General features: G+C 47.5%; 1 protein-coding gene across 10 annotated transcripts in view; it reads left to right on the top strand.

The window, feature by feature from the left end:
* Positions 1 to 23,013, top strand: part of LOC147103064 (adhesion G protein-coupled receptor B2-like) — a 1,231,153-nt gene that overhangs the window by 1,081,972 nt on the left and 126,168 nt on the right. For 9 of the 10 annotated variants that reach the window (XR_015072890.1, XM_085962346.1, XM_085962351.1 and 6 more), the window contains 2 exons: positions 2,360 to 2,445; positions 14,977 to 15,075. Coding sequence is in view for 9 of the 10 variants with exons in the window: in XM_085962346.1 (XP_085818472.1) it covers positions 2,360 to 2,445; positions 14,977 to 15,075 (185 nt within the window). In the remaining variant the exon portion in view is untranslated. The remainder of the gene's footprint in view (positions 1 to 2,359; positions 2,446 to 14,976; positions 15,076 to 23,013) is intronic. The other variant, XM_085962347.1, reaches the window with a different exon arrangement.

The following is a 23,013-nucleotide window of genomic DNA, read 5'->3' as shown; positions in this document are numbered from 1 at the left end:
TGGTTGTGGAGTTAAGACAGAGTGCACAGCTGGTTGTGGAGTTAAGACAGAGTGCACAGCTGGTTGTGGAGTTAAGACAGAGTGCACAGCTGGTTGTGAAAAGAGTTAACTTCATTTCAAAAGAAGACAAACACAGACATCAATCACTGTCAGGTTTTGTCACACAACTCCTCACAGCTTTCAAGTAAATCTTTACTTTTTGCAAAGTCTTTGCACCTTTAAAATCTTTGTTAACATCCTGATCAACTCACTTCAGCAGGTAAAATCATAAGACATCCCAAACATTCTGTGTAGCAACTCCACACAATAACATTTCCTTTTGTTTCCCTCGTCACCCATACTTGTAATTGGTTAAAAATTTCAAAAATTGTTGATGTGATTACCACATGTCCGGAACTAGAGGCTTTCATACAATTTACACCAACCAGAATTTCACCGTGGCCACAATAAAAATCTGGTTTTAATAGGTTAATTAACCTCAATAACTCCAATTCAGTACAAACCAATATTTTTAAACTAACCAGTATCACTTGAAAAACAAAGGAAGAAGTCACACTAACAAAGAAACATTTACACATGCTTTGTAAACATTCAAATTGACAACTGTAACTTCAAGGCTGAAGCTTATCTTTTATAAAACAATTAATAAACTTAAATTAAAATCAGTTAACAAACTTAAGACAGCACACATTTGTCCATCATTCAAGACAAGACTACAAAGGGTTAAACAGCTGCTAACTGTACAGAAAAGTGGGTGGAGCTGAAACATACACACCAGGCACTTTCTTTCATGAAAACAAAGGGCTGGATTTTGCCAATGGGGAGCTGTTGGAGGCAGGACCCCCACTTGTCAGGTTTCAGTCCTGCCTTCATCAACTTCTGGCCAACCCATGTTATTTTCCCTTGATTGACCTTGTTAGCGGGCTTAGCAGGCCAATTAAGGGAAAGCCGGTTACAGAGAACATCAACGTATGACATTTCATCTGTCAAAAATTTTCACAGATAAATAGTCAGCATTTGACAGCTCCGTGAAGCTGTCAAACACTGACATTCTCTGTAGTTTGATGAGTTCTTGAATTCAAATCAAACCTCTTTATTTAGCAGAAATTAGATGGTTGTTGCATTGGAGAATGCAGCAGCCATCTGTCATCTCTGCCGATGAGGTGCGAGACTCTCCGCATACCCACCGATTGAAGCCTGCAGGAAGAAACAAAGGTAAGTAAACTTTTACTAACACTTTCCACTTACCTCACATACTCACCTCTCCACACTTGCACCCATCACTTACCTTCACAGTGTACTTTTGCACCCCTCCGACCCTCGCAGACCCATTGCTCACCTCGGTGACCCTGGCGGGGTTCGGAGCCTTGGGAAGCCCACACTTGTGTGAGTAAAATGGGGATCATCCTCTTATCTGCCTGTTAACTACCTGTCCATTCCTTTGCTTTTTGTACAGGGTCATCGTTCTGCACAATATCTCTAACCCATGGTTTATCTCTATCGATTTTTCCATGAATATATTTTGCTACCAAATCCTCCATACTTCTCACTTTCTTGTCTGGCATTGTTATAAAAAAACGCTTTCTCCCCTCAAGGTCCCTTCATGGTTGCCAATTATGTAAGCCTTTCTCATACTATTTTTCGGACCATGAGAATTATGAATAAGTGTAACAATGACAGATAAGTATGTGATCAATAAAATTGGTCTTTATTCACACGACAGTTCAAAATTCAAGTGTACATCACAATCAATATGCTCCCAATTTACCGTACATAAATGGTATTCCCAGCAACTTATATGCTAACACCCGGCAATTTATATCCCAAGACAACCGTACAAAAAAGTACCCTTTAACAATATCTAAGCTCTATGTCCGACTTTCATACATAGTCCTTTATCTCTGGGTGATCGGTCCAGAAAAGTTGTAAGTTGCAAACATAGACTGGCCAGCTTTTTTTGTTCCTCTGTTCTTCCTTCTTCTTCCTTGTTTCTGAATTTCCTGCCTCTGGGTCACTTTTATAGGGCCTTTCTGCCGGCCTCCCTCGTATATCACCATCTGCCTCCCTCTGGCAGGTCAGTTTCACTCCAAACCTGCCCTGATTGGAGTTCCTTCTGCATGACACGTTCATGTTCCTGTGATGTGTGTGGGGATGGGACTGTCTCTTCAACCCGTGTTTCCCCTTCCTGTCCATGTGGTCTTACAAACAAAGGACCGTGCTGACCACCAGGCAATTTCTCTCCCAAAGTTCCTTAGGGAAAATGTAGGCTTCACCTTCATACAATTGTGAGAACTGCTGCTTGATCAGAATTGACTGCTGAGCATTGAGTCCTTAGTAACTCTTGGTTTTCCTTCACAAGGTAAACATGCTCATTGGGATCGTAGTATTCAACAAACTCATGTCCCGGGACGGAATTTCAGATAAGTCCAAAAAGCAGAGAGCGGGGTAGGTATTGGCTTTTTGCTCCTTCTGTAATGTGGCAAATTTTATTTTGTTTAGTTTGTAGATTTTTTTGTAATGACTGAATATCACATTTGAAGTGTCCACTATCCTGCATCTGTCAGTTACCCTTTTACTGCATGGAAAGTTCATTTTTCCCTTTTTTAATTCCATTGGATGAGAATTGCTCAGCATTCAATAATAGCTCAAAATGTATTAAAAAAAACACTTGTTTCACGATGCCAAAGTATTTAGTCAGGCCCCTGCATTTTCAGGATTCACAAGCTCAGCTGACTTCCCATTTTGAACTGTGCACATTCTTCACTGTATGGCAGTAAAATTGTGCTGTGGCCTCAGGGTAAATAATTTACTGGAAGTCACCACTGACTTTCACCCAGCAGAGAGCAATGCAGATAAATGCTGTCACCGAGACTAGATACAGACTGCCGTACAGAGTACAGTCATGGTGAAATGTGACCGTCTGCAGTGTGACGTATGTTACTGACCTTGGAATTGTTACCATGGAGACTGGAAGCATCATGCAAGCTCTAGCACCGAGGCAAATTGTTTATGCAGAAACCACATGGAGAGAGATTTCCTCTGCTGGTGATATGTTAATAACAGCATAATGTAGCAGGAATAAATGGTCACTATTAGTAAAGTCATAATAGCATTTAAAAAGAGACCAGAGGAAATCTTTTTTCCTGGTAAAGAACACAGGACTTAAAGCATAACTTCTTCACACTTTACGTTGTGAGTTTACAGAATGAGCTCCCACAGAGCATGATGAATGCCAAATCAATCAAAGCATTGAAGGAGAAAGCAAGACAAATTCCTAATTTAACAAACCAACAATGCAGTCTCAACCCATTATTACAACTAGGTATCAGCAAATCATGAACCAAGCCACACTGAACAAAACCAATCAAAAAAAGTGTTAAGGGACGTGTCTGACATTCTTCAGTTGCTAGAAGTCGAAGAATTTCCCTGAACTGAATAGTAGAAGTTCACTTTAGGAACGTACAGAACAGAGAATGGCAGGGAAATGGCAGTAGTTATGTCAGGTGTGGAGCTTGCAGCAGCGGAAAACAGGCGGTAGCAAATTGGCAACCCATTTTACACTCTGCCTGATTTTCTTTTCCACATCCACTATCGCCCGTTTTGCTTTACCACCCAAGCTGCGTTTAACCCGCTGTGAGTCATACGCTTTCCAGTTCCTCCTTATGCACATACAAACAATGACGGACAGATAAGGACCCTCTGGTCCATCCAGCCTATCCCACACGATTGCGATACCTTGCGTATCACAGTATATAAACTCTCCACTCCACCCAAAACCGTGTGATCTTCTGGGTGAGGCAAAAATCCCGATAAAAATCCAGGCCAATTTGGGGGGAAAAATTTGGGAAATTCCTCTCCGACCCCCCTAGGCAATCAAAACTAGTCCAGGATATACTCTCACCCTGATAATCCTATGCAGTACCTACCTTTTGTACAAGATGATCTTTGCCCCAGCCAGAAACAGGTCCAGCTCTCGCTTGAAGGAATTCAGCGAATCGGCGCCCAGTGCACGAGCCGGCAGCCTGTTCCAGAGGCCCACTATTCTCTGGGAAAAGAACCGCCTCCTGACATCTAACCTAGATCGGGCCTTATACAAATTAAAATTGTGAGCCCTGGTCCTCCCTACCCTATTTAATTGGAATATTGAACTGTCAGCTGGAACACAATATATTCCGCTCATCAACTTATAAACCTCGATCAGATCACCTCTAAGTCTACATTTCTCTAAAGTGTACTCCCAGCTCTTTTAGCCTATCTTGATAACTAAGATGCTTTATACTGGGAATTAGTCTAGTGGCTTTCCCCTGCACCCTTTCCAAAGTCTCAATATCACCCACCATGTGAGGAGACCTAAACTGGACACAGTATTCTAACTCTGGCCTGATCAAGGTCTTGTTCAGGGATAAAATAGTATGCTTAGTCTTATATTCAATTGTCCTATAAATGCACCCCAACAGCAACACCCTATTCACTCTAGCTATCGGTTCATGGCATTGCTCATGAACCTTCAGAGATCTATGCACTAGAATGCCCAGATCTCTTTTTTGTTCTCCACCTGCTTTAACGCTTTTCCCTGAAGGGTGTATGTATGTTCAGCATTCGCCCTGCCCACATGCATAACACTGCACTTTTCCAAATTAAACATCATTTTCCAGTCACAAGCGCAATCTTCCAACTCATCAAGATCCGCCTGAAGCAGTAGAGCACCCTCTACAATTCTAACACTCGCACAAATCTTAGTATCATCTGAAAATTTGCTGATCGTGCCCCCAACACCTAAATAATAAAAATAGTAAAGAGCAATGGTCCCAACATGATCCCTGTGGGACACAAACAACTCCAAATCCATCTATAACTACATTCTGCCTATGGCTGTCCAGCCAGTTCTCAAACCAGCTCAATATATTACCACTTATATCATAGACTTCGATCTTGTAGAGAAGCCTCTTCTGCAGTACCTTAACAAAAGCTTTTTGGAAGTCTAAGTAGGCAACGTCTGCTGAGTTTCCCTCATCTTAGTGACTTCTTCAAAAGATACCATCAAATTTATAAGACATAACCTTTTTTTGAAGTCATGTTTGGTGTCCCTAATATGTTCCTCTCTATTTAAGTAATGATATATTGCATCACTAACAATTCCCTCAAGCATCTTTCCTATTACTGATGTCAAATTAATGGGTCTATAGTTACCTGGTCCATCTTATCTCCTTTTTTAAAGATGGAGACTACATTAGCCTCATTCCAGTCTACAGGAAATGTCCCAGAGCGCAGTAAATATTAAAAATACAGGCAAGGGGCTTGCACAGCACATGTCCCATCCCCCTGAGGACCCTCAGATGGATATTATCCAGCCTAGCTGCTCGATCTATTTTCAGGTTCTTAATTCTATCTAAAAGAATATGTTTATTTTAATATTATTAGTTTTATTATTAAAATCATTATAAAATTCTAACAATCGAGCATCGTCTTCAAGAGTGAAGACTGATGCAAATTACTCATTTAATATTTCAGCCATACCCCGTGAGTCCTTCGTAACATGTCCTTGAGCATCTTTCAGTGGCCCAAAACAGCCTTTGACAGTTCTCTGACTCTTCCCATAACTGAAACAGCTTTTCCCATTACTTCCACAATTGTCTACAGTCCTCTTTTCCATTTTCCTTTTAGCTGATCTGGTTGAGTTCAGTTTGAGGTTACTTCATCTCTGCAGTGATTAGTGGGTTCCTTGCACCACTGAAAATGTGTACCATAAACCTCAGCCTATCGAGAACCCTCTGTGACCTCTGATCTCTGGAGTCTAGAGCAAGACGCCAAATCTTTGTTTTCCTATTTAATGACAGATTTTTAAGGTTTTGTATTCTACCTTTGCCCTCATTTTATGTTATTATTTCCTGCCTTTAAAGTTCCCTACACCATGTGCTATATCCATAGCAAGAGAGCAGGAGCCAACCTCTTCATAGGCCTGTGCCTATGTCACTCAAAAACTGTCCCATCGCATTTCCTCAGATTGCTCATCTGAGCATGAGAGCTCACTGTTTGATGAATCGCATGGGAGAATACATGTCCAAACACTTCGCAGTGCAGTGTAAATTCACTAATGCACTACCTCATGGCACTGAGCACTGACTGGTACACTATCGTAAGAATAAAACCACTTGTGCGAGATGCATAGCTTCATTTGCTCTCTATTGAATCTAATGCAGTGTCCTAATACAATTACATTCAGAACAGATGTTACACTGATTTTGTGACAGTTAGTATGGGATCGATGGCCTTATATATATAATATGCATTACGTAGGATCTTATTTGCCTGACTCATGCTTGCAGTTTTATAACTTGAGTGAGCCTTGAATGAAGCCTCAAAGTCTTATGGCATGTGAAAAACCCTCAACTTCATTCATTATGGGTCTCCAGTGTCCGAAAGTCTCCAGACTGCACTCTGAATGAGTAGAAACTCTTGGCTGTGATCTTGTAAAAAATGCTTAGGTCGGATGCTGAATTGGCATGTCTCTCTGATCAGAACAATATTAAATTTGGTCAGTGTCACCACAAAAATGGAAACAATATTTTATAACAACCAGCTCGAACATCAGAACACCATGAGCAATCTGATTTATTTGAGCTTGGAAAGCAATCGTCAGTGTAAAATAAATTTTAAAATTCTTTCACAAAGCCCTTTACTTTCCATGAAGTTAAAGTAAAATAAATTTAGGCTGGATGTCAGGCAGGTGGATAGTTCAGGTGCTGAATGCTCTTATTTTATTGACATTCTTTGCTTTTGGCAGCTGGTATTTAGTTAAGTTATTAATAAGGGTTGCAATGATTAATTGAATGTAAAGTGCTCCCAGCATCTGCCAAATTCACAATTCAGACACGCTGTAACAGTGGAAACTATTATGCATTTTTCAAACAAAGAGCACTATTAATTCACTGACTGTTCCCTTGGCAGATGATTAAATGTATAATAAGTAACCATATAATTGTGAGGAAGGATCTGCTGTGGTTTTTAAAAGTATAAATTATGGAAATCTAATTAAAGGTTGAACATTAGGCCGAGCCATAGTGTGGTGCTTAGGCCTTTTATTGGATGAACTGTTGATGAGAAATAAGTGGTTATTGATCATCCTATTCAAGTATTACCCATAAAACTAGTAACTATTAACATCACAGACAAGTTGTGATCTCTGAATACAGTTTGAAGAGTCAAAATAAGCACTGCTCCCCCCCCCAAAGAATAAAAATACAATTACAAATGGTGGCAAAAACCCGGTTGCTTTTTTGATGGTTTTTACCCTACGTTCACCAATTCCCTCTCGACGGTACTTATGCCATGTTGTGGATACGGTTCCGTGAGTACTGGGCTCACTCAAGTGACCATTCGTTACATGTGAGCCTAGAAACTGAGGCCTAGAAATTCAGTGTAGCCACTTTTGGGGCGGTAAAGTCGGGCGGCCGCTAAATTTTGCGCCCGGCGCAAAGTCGCGCCCCCTTCGCCGATATTCAGTCGCAACGCCCCAAGAGGTTGCTGCTGCGCTAAAACAGGTGATGCACGACTATCTTTAGGCGCTAAGCCGGCGGTGCTGAGCGATACCCCCGAGGCCGGGCGCAGCGCAGGTGCGGCGAGTTATTGATTGACGGCAGACACTCTGGCGCCGGTCATCTCTTAAAGGGGGAGGGTGGATTTGTTTGCCTGCCACGCCCTGCACACTGCAGCCCTCAACCTAGGCCTGACCACTTCAGCTTCACCTGTACAACGCCCAGGACTATGGAGAAGGCCAGGGAGAGAGCGCAGCGCTTCAGCGACGGAGACCTGAGGGTGCTGGTTGGCGGAGTGGAGCGCAGGCGCCATGTTTTGTTCCCAGAAGGTGGCAAGAGGCCGCTGCCCAGCGCCCACTGGAAAGCCTGGAGGGAGGTGTCCAACAGGGTGTCTTCCAACAGCGTGGTTGCCAGGACTCCTGTGCAATGCCGGAAGAAGTTCAATGTCCTCACTCGGGTTGTCAGGGTGAGTACCCTTTCCAGTGTCCTCCTCATCCTTGCATGTGCACCTCACATTATGGGCAAAGGGACCTGAAAGCCCTAATGGCCAGCCCTCATCCAGCAGCTATGGGACTGGCATGAAAATCAATTGCACATTCAGCACTTTACACACTGTCCAAGCTATTCGACCATGGGAGGCAGTGCAGACAAGATCAGGGCTACACACTGTCCAAGCTATTCGACCATGGGAGGCAGTGCAGACAAGATCAGGGCTACACACTGTACTTAGAGGCCGTCCTTTCTCTTGCAGGCCAAGCTTGCGCACAACCGGTGCAACCGCACTGACACTGGCGGAGGCCGTCCTGACCTCAAAGAGCTCTCCGACCTCGACCAGCGTGTGGAGCGCATTATGGGAGTCCGGCTGATTGGCCCCGTCGCCAGTGGAGATGCCGACCCTGTTCTGGGCACCAATGGTAAGGGCATCACCTTTTGGACCTCTCTCGTTCCACTTGCGCATCAGATCAGCATCCTTTGCCACTGTCCGACCAATGCGGTGAATGGCACCACTCATGCCTCCCTCGCTGCTGCCCTGTCCTCACTCTAAAGCTACTCCTGTGCCTTCCTGCTTTCAGATGGTGAATCGCCAGGTGAGGAGGCGGGCCCTCAAGCTGCCACTGTCAGCCCTTCAGAAGACGAGGAGGAGGAAGAGGAAGCCGGCCCATCAGTGCTACCCTCAGCCGCGCCAGCCCATGGCGATGTAGGGGACACGTCTTCCCTGGAGGGGAGCCGGGGGGAAGGGTCAGAGGAGAGTGAAGCTCCGGGGCCCAGCGGCCTGCAGCAACGCGGGAGGGGTGGGGAAGCTCGGCGGACTTCTCCCCAGAGGGTGAGTGCGGCCTCCAGTCCTGCGACGGTCAGCGCAGAGGAGGTGCGCCTCCTAGAGGAAATGGCTGTCCAGGCTGAGCGCAGGCACACTGAGCTCATGGCTGCAGTGGCAAGGATGCCTGACTCCATAGAGTCACTGGCAAGGAGTGTGCAGGAATTCGGGGCAGCACAGGCCAGGAGTCTGCAACAATTCAGTGCAGCACAGGCCAGGAGTCTGGAACAATTCAATGCAGCACAGGCCAGGAGTCTGCAGGACATCGCGGCAGCACAGGCCAGGAGTCTGCAGGGCTTCGCGGCAGCACAGTCGGCTTCTAGCCAAGTGCTCAGTCGTGCCGTCCATTCACTGACTGGTGTCATGCGGACACAGACCAGGGCCACACGGGCACTAACTGCTGCCACCCTCGCTGGATCAGCCAGGCATCGCAAGGGCACTCGCCGCACAGCAGCAGCGCAGCAGTCTGTCCTTCAGCTGTTTGCTGCGCATGCTGCAGTGCTGGCCCGTGCGAGTGCCAGTGTCTCAGGCGACCAGCGAGCACCTGCGATCTGCCAGGTTGCCACCATTCCTGCAGCCGACACTGCCACTCCGCCATTGCAGCTGCCACGAGCTGCTGGACAGACTGCTGCCGCCCAGCCAGAGTTGGAGCAGTCAGCAGCCGGCCACTCCAAGGCCAGAGCTGGTGCAGGCCGACCCCCAAGGGCACCTGCCGTCTCGCCATCTGCCCCTCAGCAGCCTTCCCCCAGCCTTGCTGCAGCCACTGGGCTCGCATTGAGGAGGGGCAGCAGGGCGGGCAGGGGCCAGGCAAGGATGCGCAAGGCATCGCCCTCGCAGGCCAAAAAGTAGAGGTATGCACAAATGCCTGGTGCTTGTTGTAAGGCCGACACTGGTGTCTTTATTTCTTTATGTAAGGCCGAGACTGGTGTCTTTATTTCTTTTTGTAAGGCCGAGACTGGTGTCTTTCTTTCTTTTTGTAAGGCCGAGACTGGTAGTTTTGTGTTTTTGGAGGGGGCTTCTCCACATGAGCATGTAATGTGGGAAGGGCAGAGGTTTTCAATAAATTATTGTTGTTAAATTGCAGTGTGCATGGTTTTTTGGTTAAGTCCTGGTTGCCCTGCTCGGCTGAGGGCTTGTGGAGCGGCTACATTCATCTGCTGACATTGGCACAAGCCAGTCCCTGAGAGGGGGCCTAGAACCGACGTTCAATAAGCCGGCGACGGGCGGCCCTTGCACTTTGTGCCTCCCTCCTGTGCTGGTCCTCCTCCTCCTCCTCCTGCTCCTCCTCCTCAGGTGGTCCTCCAATCTGTGGTGGCAGTGGCTGAGTCCTGCGGATAGCCAGGTTGTGCAGCATGCAGCAAACGACCATGAAATGGGAGACTCGCTCCGGCGAATACTGTAGGGCTCCACCAGAACGATCCAGACAGCGGAACCATTGCTTCAGGACGCCGATTGTTTGTTCGATGATGTTCCTGGTCGCTTGATGGCTCTCGTTGTATCTCTCTTCAGCAGGGGTGCTGGGCGCACGGAGCGGGGTCATCAGCCAGGTACACAAAGGATAGCCTTTGTCCCCGATAAGCCATCCGCATGGGTGAGGCTGGGCCTGGAACATGTCTGCCACAGAAGTCTGTCGCAGGATGAAGGCATCGTGGCTGCTGCCTGGAAAGCGGGCATTGACAGCTAGGATGAGCTGCCTGTGGTCACACACCAGCTGTACGTTCAGCGAATGGTAGCCCTTCCGGTTGCGGTAATCCTTGGCATTCTCCAGAGGTGCCCGCAAAGCCACATGCGTGCAGTCAATGGCGCCCTGCACCATGGGGAAGCCCGCGAATGCTGCAAAGCCCATTGCACACTGTTGCTGCTTGGCAAGGGCCATGGAGAAGGAGATGAACTGACGTCTCCTTTGGAAAAGGGCATTGGTCACCTGGCGGATGCAGCAATGCACGGCGAACTGGGAGATGTTGGCAATGTCCCCAGTAGCGGCTTGGAAGGAGCCGGTGGCATAGAAGTTGAGAGCCACCGTCACCTTGACTGCCACCGACAGAGACGTCCTGCTCCTCAGCTGTGGCTGCAGATCACCGCCAAGCAGCTGGCAGATCTCTGTGACCACGTCCCTTCTGAATCGCAGCCTCCGAACACACTGCTCCTCAGACATGTTGAGATAGGAGAACTGCTGGCGGTATACCCTGGGTGGGTAAGGCCTCCTTTGCCGATGCCTGTTGCCCCCTCTCCGTCTAGCCAGGGCTGCCACTCTCTCACGGCGTCTGTGAGCCCTTTGGATGTAATTGAGAAAGCCAGCGTTGACACCCATTGCAGCCCCCATAATATGCTGGCAAACAATGAGATGTCAATGAAGGCAAAGACTAGTGGAAATCTGTGGCCTGAAGCCAGAAGTACCTGTCCGAGTGTTGGGCCAAAGCAGAAAGCTATCTACCTTGGTCTCTCTCCAAAGATCCGTTTCGCAAGAGGGAGTGCTGCAAAATGGCAGCCTTTTATATTGCAGGAGGAGTGCCCTTTAATTTGCGCCCCCCGCGCCCCGCATCGGCTGAGCACCGTTCCACTTAACAGTCGCTAGGGGCATCAGGCGCACAATGGGGCGTTGCCACTGAAGTTCCGGTTGGGGGCGCACAAAGGGCGTTGCATGAGGAAATGACGTCATGATCTGCGCGCGCAGCTGAGCGCGCGCAAAGACTTTGCGCCGGCGCTAAATCTCGAGTGAAGTTGGGGCAAGGCGCAGTTCTCGCTGCGCCCGGGCGCTACCCGCCTAGCGCCCGACATCTACTCCTCCTAAGGCGCTAACGGCTGGCGCAACCAACTGAATTTCTAGGCCTGAGTGTTGTTAGATTGTGCACCCACAGTGGGCATCACATTCAGAAACGTGTACTTCCAGCAGGAGTGGCTGGATGGCGATCGGAAGCGGGAACCTCAGCTGATGATTTCTCTCAACTATCCCAGGGATCACTGAGGCCAATTCTAGGGCTCTTCAGCTGAAATCAGCTGAGTCTGTAAAAAACAGATCAAACCTGGGATCTTTCAAATCTGTACAGACCAACTATTCACTGGCTTAACCAGTTGAACCATCAGGAAGCCCAATAAGTCCTGTTAAAGAAGAATGATTACTAGTGTGATTCTGTGACTATACAGCATGCAAGTGTATACAGGATAACATAGTCACAAACATGATGTAAACCGTTATCATGTTTCTCATTCCAAAATCAAAGGGGATCAGTTGGTAAGGGATGTGACACATTAAAGATGACCAGCCGAGTAACGAATGTGGCACATTAAAGGGGACTCGCTGGGTAAGGAATGTAGCACATTAAAGGGGACTCGCTGGGTAAGGAATGTGGCACATTAAAGGGGACTCGCTGGGTAAGGAATGTGTCACATTAAAGGGGACTCGCTGGGTAAGGAATGTGGCACGTTAAAGGGGACTTGCTGGGTAAGGAATGTAGCACATTAAAGGGGACTCGCTGGGTAAGGAATGTGTCACATTAAAGGGGATTCGCTGGGTAAGGAATGTGGCACATTAAAGGGGACTTGCTGGGTAAGGAATGTGGCACATTAAAGGGGACTCGCTGGGTAAGGAGTGTAGCACATTAAAGGGGACTCGCTGGGTAAGGAATGTGGCACATTAAAGGGGACTCGCTGGGTAAGGAATGTAGCACATTAAAGGGGACTCGCTGGGTAAGGAATGTGTCACGTTAAAGGGGACTCGCTGGGTAAGGAATGTGGCACATTAAAGGGGACTCGCTGGATAAGGAATGTGGCACATTAACGGGGACTCGCTGGGTAAGGAATGTGTCACATTAAAGGGGGCTCGCTGGGTAAGGAATGTGGCACATTAAAGGGGACTCGCTGGGTACGGAATGTAGCACATTAAAGGGGACTCACTGGGTAAGGAATGTGGCACATTAAAGGGGACTCACTGGGTAAGGAATGTAGCACATTAAAGGGAACTCGCTGGGTAAGGAATGTGTCACATTAAAGGGGACTCGCTGGGTAAGGAATGAAGCACATTAAAGGGGACTCGCTGGGTAAGGAATGTGGCACATTAAAGGGGACTCGCTGGGTAAGGAATGTAGCACATTAAAGGGGACTTGCTGGGCAAGGTATGTGGCACATTAAAGGGGACTTGCTGGGTAAGGAATGTGGCACATTAAAGGGGACTCGCTGGGTAAGGAATGTGGCACGTTAAAGGGGACTCGCTGGGTAAGGACTGTGGCACATTAAAGGGGACTCGTTGGGTAAGGAATGTGGCACATTAAAGGGTGACCTGCTGTGTTGGTGCACACTTTATTAACTGTGGAGGCTGCTGTGTCACATCCAAGAGGTTGGTTGGGGTTGGGATGCGCTACATTAATGGGGGTCCAGCTGGGTTAATTTTAATGATCAGGAAATTCTGTGGGGGATTGTTTGCCCGAATTTTCATATTTATTCCTGCTGCACAAAGTTCTGTACCGGGAATGCAAAAGATAAACAAATACCTCTAACTTTAAGAAATCAATAAAACATTATTTAACTTATTTTAAACCAAATGATGGATCCTTTTATTTAAACAGGTATGCAATGTAGAAGTGTGAGATTCTGGGTTATTTTACTGATAAGGAAGATGAAACTCAATCAGGACTGTCCTTCTCACTCCTTATTAATTGAATAAATAAAACTAAAGTCACTAAACTTGTTATTTTAATTTCATATTGTCTACGTATGCAATCTCAGAATGAGAAGGAGAAAAGGATTTTCCTGGGAGACTTCTGTATTTATATTCCTTTATTTAGATCAGAACCGCAATGAAAAGCAGAGGCTTTAATTTGAAAGATGGAATCATGGGCAGGAATTGACTGATGTGCAGCTCAGTATTCTTGTCCACAGTTGCCCACCAGGATTTAGTACAGACATTTGAAAAAAATAGTCACCCTTGTGTTCTCTTTCATTCTTCTCTTTATTCTACAGCTTCTGTCATTCCTCCTGAACTGAGGAATGGACAAACCCAGTGCTGATACCCACATGCCATGTTACGCCAATATGGGCAGGTACTCCTGCACTAACATAAGCGTGTCATGTTCATCCTATTGCCCTTAATAAACTGGTACTACGAGTGATAGAGCGTACTCAAACCCGTGGATGGGTGTCACAGGCAATAGCCCTTCTCCCACCCCTGCAGATGAACAGCAAAGTCATATATATACCCTTCTTCACAAACTGTGAGATAAGTGGCTCCCACTTGCAGTCTAATCGCACAGGTGGCATCCAGTGATCCCCTGCTGGAAGGGGTGAATGGATGTTGTAATGTAAAGATCAGCCTCTTTTTTGTGCTGCCATCTGCTATTGATCACACCGAGGCCCTGAGTTTCCTCTTGTTCCGTTCCACTGTCATAATTATGGCAGGACAGGACTTTCAGCCACCCACAATCTCGTCCCTGGTCCCTTACACTTCCTGAGGTCATGGGTATTTTAATCATTTGGGCAGGAACCCACTCCATTAAGTGCCCATTTGGGGTGGGGGACACCTACCTCTGGGTGTTGGGGGGAACGCCTGCTTCTGGGGGGTGGGACAGAGTAGAGTTGTTGAGGAGCCTTTCCACAGCATGGGCTGGTGGTACGCCAAAAGATTTTTTTTTAAATAGAAAACTGCCCTGTCTTTTGAATAGACCAGTTTTTGTACTGCATCCGATGGTTTGGCGATCAATTGCGGTTGGGAAACCAGCCTTTTAAAATGAATTCCGCCCTACCTGAACCCTTAGCCTCTATAGCTCTCTTATTTGCTTCCCTTGTGCCCAGTGTGGCTGAGGACACAAATGAGGGAACTACAGAGCTGCAGTCGAAGGTAGTGCGGGTTGGAGATGGGGCTTCTGTAACACTGGTTCACGAACCACGTTTGGAGCGCTGAATTTACCAGCACACACACAGAGACAGCTGTAATTGATTCCATCTTGCAAAAGAAAGTCTGAATCTGTGACCTAAAATTACTTTACTGTTTCAGTGATCATAAATTGATTAATCATTGTACCCCAACTACTCGCATTCTAAATACTGCAAGCTAATTACATCTGCATTGCTTTTCTCTGCATTTAAACTTGGAGTCTTTATTTGTCCTCATTTTTGCTTTGCATTTGTTTCAAGTCAGGCGAGTGAAGCCCGTAGCGGTTTGATGCTCAAATGTTCCAAGTGTGGAGTTATTTCAACTACAGCATTATCTGCCACCATCACCAGTAACGCCATGTTAGTCTCATCCATTTGATCTCTAGCTCTTGCACCATGGGTAACTTTGAAAGAGAAAGTATCCCTTTATCTCAGGCTCCATAGGACCCTTTCTTTAATTAAAAAAAATTAAATTTTATATGTATATGATAATCTATATATTTTACAATCTTAAAGGACAGAAGGAGGCCATTTGGCCCATTGTGCCTGCGTTGGCTCTTTGAAAGAGCTATCCAATTAGTCCCACTTCCCTCCCCCTGCTCTTTCCCCATATGTGTGTGTGTATTTTTCAATTAGTCTCTCGTCCAGTGTCTGTTATATACACACTTTGCCCAGTGGAGCCAACAAACTATTACTGCTCCATCACATTTATCCCACTTTCTCCTTAAGACACTATTAATTCATGTTGAAATTAATGGCAATTCCCTGATGGCCTAGTTGACTACTCTTTAGTGCAGCACTAAAGCCAAACAGGCCACAAGGTCCCAGATTCGATTCCTGGTCACAGCTGCTGTTGGCTGGAGTACCAGTAGGAAGGGGCATCCCTTAGTTAACAAGAGAAAAATGAAGCAGCATTCCTGCTCCTGATCACTATCCAGTGACCCCGCTGAAAAGTATGTGTGTGTGATCACCTGGTGATGACATGATTGGGCTTGCATGTGAAGCCACCCACAGTCAAATAGCCTGCCAAAACTCACTTGTCTCGGCTAGCACGTGAAGAATGGGCACTTGGGATAGCCAGAGAGCTGCCAGTCCTGCTTTCCATACCTGTTTTTCATACTGTTTCTTCACCTGAGAGTAATTTCACTTTTGTTGAAGAAACAGCAGGTCTGGTCAGAAATGTAATGGTTAATAATGATGCTGCTTTAATGGCAACATGCAGCAAAATATGAAATTGCTGTGTGCAAAGGCACTGTCCAATAAAGAGGCAAGTCACCTCGGAACAGTTCAGTTCAGTCACATTCATATTCAGTCACTTATGTGAACACCTTGTGACTGCACCACATTTGAATAATTTAAAAAACTGATATTCAAAAGTTTTATGACTTACAATTTGGCAATTACCCTTTTTTACTGATATCAAATCAATACATTTCCTTTGTCACAGGCATTGAATCAGACAGTTCACTTCTGTTTGCTCCAATTGCTGCATAAGTCACTTCCCTGTGTCCAGGGTGTTGAATCAGTCACTTTTGTCCTTGATGTTCAGTCAATGACACCATCCTGTAGCTTGAATTGGTCCATTTTCTTTGCCTAGGAAAGGTGACAGTCTTTGTCTCGCTCGTTGATTCAGTCACTTCCGCTGTCCTGACACTTTTTATGTTCCACTTCGAGTCACTCAGTTTCATTGCCTAGGCTTGGAGTCAGTCAATTCCCTTTGGCCTGGCATTGAGTCAGTCAATTCCCTTTGGCCTGGCATTGAGTGAGTCAACACCCTTTGGCCTGGCATTGAGCCAGTCAATTCCCTTTGGCCTGGCATTGAGTGAGTCAACACCCTTTGGCCTGGCATTGAGTGAGTCAATTCCCTTTGGCCTGGCATTGAGTGAGTCAATTCCCTTTGGCCCGGCAGTGAGTGAGTCAATTCCCTTTGGCCTGGCATTGAGTGAGTCAATTCCCTTTGGCCCGGCATTGAGTGAGTCAATTCCCTTTGGCCTGGCATTGAGTGAGTCAACACCCTTTGGCCTGGCATTGAGTGAGTCAATTCCCTTTGGCCTGGCATTGAGTGAGTCAATTCCATTTGGCCTGGCATTGAGTCAGTCAATTCCCTTTGACCTGGCATTGAGTCAGTCAATTCCCTTTGGCCCGGCATTGAGTGAGTCAATTCCCTTTGGCCTGGCATTGAGTGAGTCAATTCCCTTTGGCCTGGCATTGAGTCAGTCAATTCCCTTTGGCCTGGCATTGAGTGAGTCAATTCCCTTTGGCCTGGCATTGGGTCAGTCAATTCCCTTTGGCCTGGCATTGGGTCAGTCAATTCCCTTTGGCCTGGCATTGGGTCAGTCAATTCCCTTTGGCCTGGCATTGAGTGAGTCAATTCCATTTGGCCTGGCATTGAGTCAGTCAATTCCCTTTGACCCAGCATTGAGTGAGTCAATTCCCTTTGACCCGGCATTGAGTGAGTCAATTCCCTTTGGCCTGGCATTGAGTGAGTCAATTCCCTTTGGCCTGGCATTGAGTGAGTCAATTCCCTTTGGCCTGGCATTGAGTGAGTCAATTCCCTTTGGCCTGGCATTGAGTGAGTCAATTCCCTTTGGCCTGGCATTGAGTGAGTCAATTCCCTTTGGCCTGGCATTGAGTGAGTCAATTCCCTTTGGCCTGGCATTGAGTCAGTCAATTCCCTTTGGCCTGGCATTGAGTGAGTCAATTCCCTTTGGCCCGGCATTGAGTGAGTCAATTCCCTTTGGCCTGGCATTGAGTGAGTCAATTCCCTTTGGCCTGGCATTGAGTCAGTCAATTCCCTTTGGCCTGGCATTGAGTGAGTCAATTCCCTTTGGCCTGGCATTGAGTGAGTCAATTCCCTTTGGCCTGGCATTGAGTCAGTCAATTCCCTTTGGCCTGGCATTGAGTGAGTCAATTCCCTTTGGCCTGGCATTGAGTGAGTCAATTCCCTTTGACCTGGCATTGAGTCAGTCAATTCCCTTTGACCCGGCATTGAGTCAGTCAATTCCCTTTGGCCTGGCATTGAGTGAGTCAATTCCATTTGGCCCGGCATTGAGTGAGTCAATTCCCTTTGGCCTGGCATTGAGTGAGTCAATTCCCTTTGACCCGGCATTGAGTCAGTCAATTCCCTTTGACCCGGCATTGAGTGAGTCAATTCCATTTGGCCCGGCATTGAGTGAGTCAATTCCCTTTGGCCTGGCATTGAGTGAGTCAATTCCCTTTGACCCGGCATTGAGTGAGTCAATTCCATTTGGCCTGGCATTGAGTGAGTCAATTCCCTTTGGCCTGGCATTGAGTCAGTCAATTCCCTTTGGCCTGGCATTGAGTGAGTCAACACCCTTTGGCCTGGCATTGAGTCAGTCAATTCCCTTTGGCCTGGCATTGAGTCAGTCAATTCCATTTGACCTGGCATTGAGTGAGTCAATTCCCTTTGGCCTGGCATTGGGTCAGTCAATTCCCTTTGGCCTGGCATTGGGTCAGTCAATTCCCTTTGGCCTGGCATTGGGTCAGTCAATTCCCTTTGGCCTGGCATTGAGTGAGTCAACACCCTTTGGCCTGGCATTGAGCCAGTCAATTCCCTTTGGCCTGGCATTGAGTGAGTCAACACCCTTTGGCCTGGCATTGAGTGAGTCAATTCCCTTTGGCCTGGCATTGAGTGAGTCAATTCCCTTTGGCCCGGCATTGAGTGAGTCAATTCCCTTTGGCCTGGCATTGAGTGAGTCAACACCCTTTGGCCTGGCATTGAGTGAGTCAATTCCCTTTGGCCTGGCATTGAGTGAGTCAATTCCCTTTGGCCTGGCATTGAGTCAGTCAATTCCATTTGGCCTGGCATTGAGTCAGTCAATTCCCTTTGACCTGGCATTGAGTGAGTCAATTCCCTTTGGCCCGGCATTGAGTGAGTCAATTCCCTTTGGCCTGGCATTGAGTGAGTCAATTCCCTTTGGCCTGGCATTGAGTCAGTCAATTCCCTTTGGCCTGGCATTGAGTGAGTCAACACCCTTTGGCCTGGCATTGAGTCAGTCAATTCCCTTTGGCCTGGCATTGAGTCAGTCAATTCCATTTGACCTGGCATTGAGTGAGTCAATTCCCTTTGGCCTGGCATTGGGTCAGTCAACACCCTTTGGCCTGGCATTGAGTGAGTCAATTCCCTTTGGCCTGGCATTGAGTGAGTCAATTCCCTTTGGCCCGGCATTGAGTGAGTCAATTCCCTTTGGCCTGGCATTGAGTGAGTCAATTGCCTTTGGCCCGGCAGTGAGTGAGTCAATTCCCTTTGGCCTGGCATTGAGTGAGTCAATTCCCTTTGGCCCGGCATTGAGTGAGTCAATTCCCTTTGGCCTGGCATTGAGTGAGTCAACACCCTTTGGCCTGGCATTGAGTGAGTCAATTCCCTTTGGCCTGGCATTGAGTGAGTCAATTCCCTTTGGCCTGGCATTGAGTCAGTCAATTCCATTTGGCCTGGCATTGAGTCAGTCAATTCCCTTTGACCTGGCATTGAGTCAGTCAATTCCCTTTGGCCCGGCATTGAGTGAGTCAATTCCCTTTGGCCTGGCATTGAGTGAGTCAATTCCCTTTGGCCTGGCATTGAGTCAGTCAATTCCCTTTGGCCTGGCATTGAGTGAGTCAATTCCCTTTGGCCTGGCATTGGGTCAGTCAATTCCCTTTGGCCTGGCATTGGGTCAGTCAATTCCCTTTGGCCTGGCATTGGGTCAGTCAATTCCCTTTGGCCTGGCATTGAGTGAGTCAATTCCATTTGGCCTGGCATTGAGTCAGTCAATTCCCTTTGACCCAGCATTGAGTGAGTCAATTCCCTTTGACCCGGCATTGAGTGAGTCAATTCCCTTTGGCCTGGCATTGAGTGAGTCAATTCCCTTTGGCCTGGCATTGAGTGAGTCAATTCCCTTTGGCCTGGCATTGAGTGAGTCAATTCCCTTTGGCCTGGCATTGAGTCAGTCAATTCCCTTTGGCCTGGCATTGAGTGAGTCAATTCCCTTTGGCCTGGCATTGAGTGAGTCAATTCCCTTTGGCCTGGCATTGAGTCAGTCAATTCCCTTTGGCCTGGCATTGAGTGAGTCAATTCCCTTTGGCCCGGCATTGAGTGAGTCACTTCCCTTTGGCCTGGCATTGAGTGAGTCAATTCCCTTTGGCCTGGCATTGAGTCAGTCAATTCCCTTTGGCCTGGCATTGAGTGAGTCAATTCCCTTTGGCCTGGCATTGAGTGAGTCAATTCCCTTTGGCCTGGCATTGAGTCAGTCAATTCCCTTTGGCCTGGCATTGAGTGAGTCAATTCCCTTTGGCCTGGCATTGAGTGAGTCAATTACCCTTTGACCTGGCATTGAGTCAGTCAATTCCCTTTGACCCGGCATTGAGTCAGTCAATTCCCTTTGGCCTGGCATTGAGTCAGTCAATTCCCTTTGGCCCGGCATTGAGTGAGTCAATTCCCTTTGGCCTGGCATTGAGTCAGTCAATTCCCTTTGACCCGGCATTGAGTCAGTCAATTCCCTTTGGCCTGGCATTGAGTGAGTCAATTCCATTTGGCCTGGCATTGAGTCAGTCAATTCCCTTTGACCCGGCATTGAGTCAGTCAATTCCCTTTGGCCTGGCATTGAGTGAGTCAATTCCATTTGGCCCGGCATTGAGTGAGTCAATTCCCTTTGGCCTGGCATTGAGTGAGTCAATTCCCTTTGACCCGGCATTGAGTCAGTCAATTCCCTTTGACCCGGCATTGAGTGAGTCAATTCCATTTGGCCCGGCATTGAGTGAGTCAATTCCCTTTGGCCTGGCATTGAGTGAGTCAATTCCCTTTGACCCGGCATTGAGTGAGTCAATTCCATTTGGCCTGGCATTGAGTGAGTCAATTCCCTTTGGCCTGGCATTGAGTCAGTCAATTCCCTTTGGCCTGGCATTGAGTGAGTCAACACCCTTTGGCCTGGCATTGAGTCAGTCAATTCCCTTTGGCCTGGCATTGAGTCAGTCAATTCCATTTGACCTGGCATTGAGTGAGTCAATTCCCTTTGGCCTGGCATTGGGTCAGTCAATTCCCTTTGGCCTGGCATTGGGTCAGTCAATTCCCTTTGGCCTGGCATTGGGTCAGTCAATTCCCTTTGGCCTGGCATTGAGTGAGTCAACACCCTTTGGCCTGGCATTGAGCCAGTCAATTCCCTTTGGCCTGGCATTGAGTGAGTCAACACCCTTTGGCCTGGCATTGAGTGAGTCAATTCCCTTTGGCCTGGCATTGAGTGAGTCAATTCCCTTTGGCCCGGCATTGAGTGAGTCAATTCCCTTTGGCCTGGCATTGAGTGAGTCAATTCCCTTTGGCCCGGCAGTGAGTGAGTCAATTCCCTTTGGCCTGGCATTGAGTGAGTCAATTCCCTTTGGCCCGGCATTGAGTGAGTCAATTCCCTTTGGCCTGGCATTGAGTGAGTCAACACCCTTTGGCCTGGCATTGAGTGAGTCAATTCCCTTTGGCCTGGCATTGAGTGAGTCAATTCCCTTTGGCCTGGCATTGAGTCAGTCAATTCCATTTGGCCTGGCATTGAGTCAGTCAATTCCCTTTGACCTGGCATTGAGTGAGTCAATTCCCTTTGGCCCGGCATTGAGTGAGTCAATTCCCTTTGGCCTGGCATTGAGTGAGTCAATTCCCTTTGGCCTGGCATTGAGTCAGTCAATTCCCTTTGGCCTGGCATTGAGTGAGTCAACACCCTTTGGCCTGGCATTGAGTCAGTCAATTCCCTTTGGCCTGGCATTGAGTCAGTCAATTCCATTTGACCTGGCATTGAGTGAGTCAATTCCCTTTGGCCTGGCATTGGGTCAGTCAACACCCTTTGGCCTGGCATTGAGTGAGTCAATTCCCTTTGGCCTGGCATTGAGTGAGTCAATTCCCTTTGGCCCGGCATTGAGTGAGTCAATTCCCTTTGGCCTGGCATTGAGTGAGTCAATTGCCTTTGGCCCGGCAGTGAGTGAGTCAATTCCCTTTGGCCTGGCATTGAGTGAGTCAATTCCCTTTGGCCCGGCATTGAGTGAGTCAATTCCCTTTGGCCTGGCATTGAGTGAGTCAACACCCTTTGGCCTGGCATTGAGTGAGTCAATTCCCTTTGGCCTGGCATTGAGTGAGTCAATTCCCTTTGGCCTGGCATTGAGTCAGTCAATTCCATTTGGCCTGGCATTGAGTCAGTCAATTCCCTTTGACCTGGCATTGAGTCTGTCAATTCCCTTTGGCCCGGCATTGAGTGAGTCAATTCCCTTTGGCCTGGCATTGAGTGAGTCAATTCCCTTTGGCCTGGCATTGAGTCAGTCAATTCCCTTTGGCCTGGCATTGAGTGAGTCAATTCCCTTTGGCCTGGCATTGGGTCAGTCAATTCCCTTTGGCCTGGCATTGGGTCAGTCAATTCCCTTTGGCCTGGCACTGGGTCAGTCAATTCCCTTTGGCCTGGCATTGAGTGAGTCAATTCCATTTGGCCTGGCATTGAGTCAGTCAATTCCCTTTGACCCAGCATTGAGTGAGTCAATTCCCTTTGACCCGGCATTGAGTGAGTCAATTCCCTTTGGCCTGGCATTGAGTGAGTCAATTCCCTTTGGCCTGGCATTGAGTGAGTCAATTCCCTTTGGCCTGGCATTGAGTGAGTCAATTCCCTTTGGCCTGGCATTGAGTCAGTCAATTCCCTTTGGCCTGGCATTGAGTGAGTCAATTCCCTTTGGCCTGGCATTGAGTGAGTCAATTCCCTTTGGCCTGGCATTGAGTCAGTCAATTCCCTTTGGCCTGGCATTGAGTGAGTCAATTCCCTTTGGCCCGGCATTGAGTGAGTCAATTCCCTTTGGCCTGGCATTGAGTGAGTCAATTCCCTTTGGCCTGGCATTGAGTCAGTCAATTCCCTTTGGCCTGGCATTGAGTGAGTCAATTCCCTTTGGCCTGGCATTGAGTGAGTCAATTCCCTTTGGCCTGGCATTGAGTCAGTCAATTCCCTTTGGCCTGGCATTGAGTGAGTCAATTCCCTTTGGCCTGGCATTGAGTGAGTCAATTCCCTTTGACCTGGCATTGAGTCAGTCAATTCCCTTTGACCCGGCATTGAGTCAGTCAATTCCCTTTGGCCTGGCATTGAGTCAGTCAATTCCCTTTGGCCCGGCATTGAGTGAGTCAATTCCCTTTGGCCTGGCATTGAGTCAGTCAATTCCCTTTGACCCGGCATTGAGTCAGTCAATTCCCTTTGGCCTGGCATTGAGTGAGTCAATTCCATTTGGCCTGTCATTGAGTCAGTCAATTCCCTTTGACCCGGCATTGAGTCAGTCAATTCCCTTTGGCCTGGC

This window comes from Somniosus microcephalus, chromosome 20, assembly GCF_052327205.1.
Source record: "Somniosus microcephalus isolate GS21.2 chromosome 20, FLI_Smic_1.0, whole genome shotgun sequence".
Taxonomy (NCBI): Eukaryota; Metazoa; Chordata; class Chondrichthyes; order Squaliformes; family Somniosidae; genus Somniosus; species Somniosus microcephalus.
Note: the sequence above shows the minus strand (reverse complement) of the source record. Positions and strands in the feature narration are given on the sequence as shown.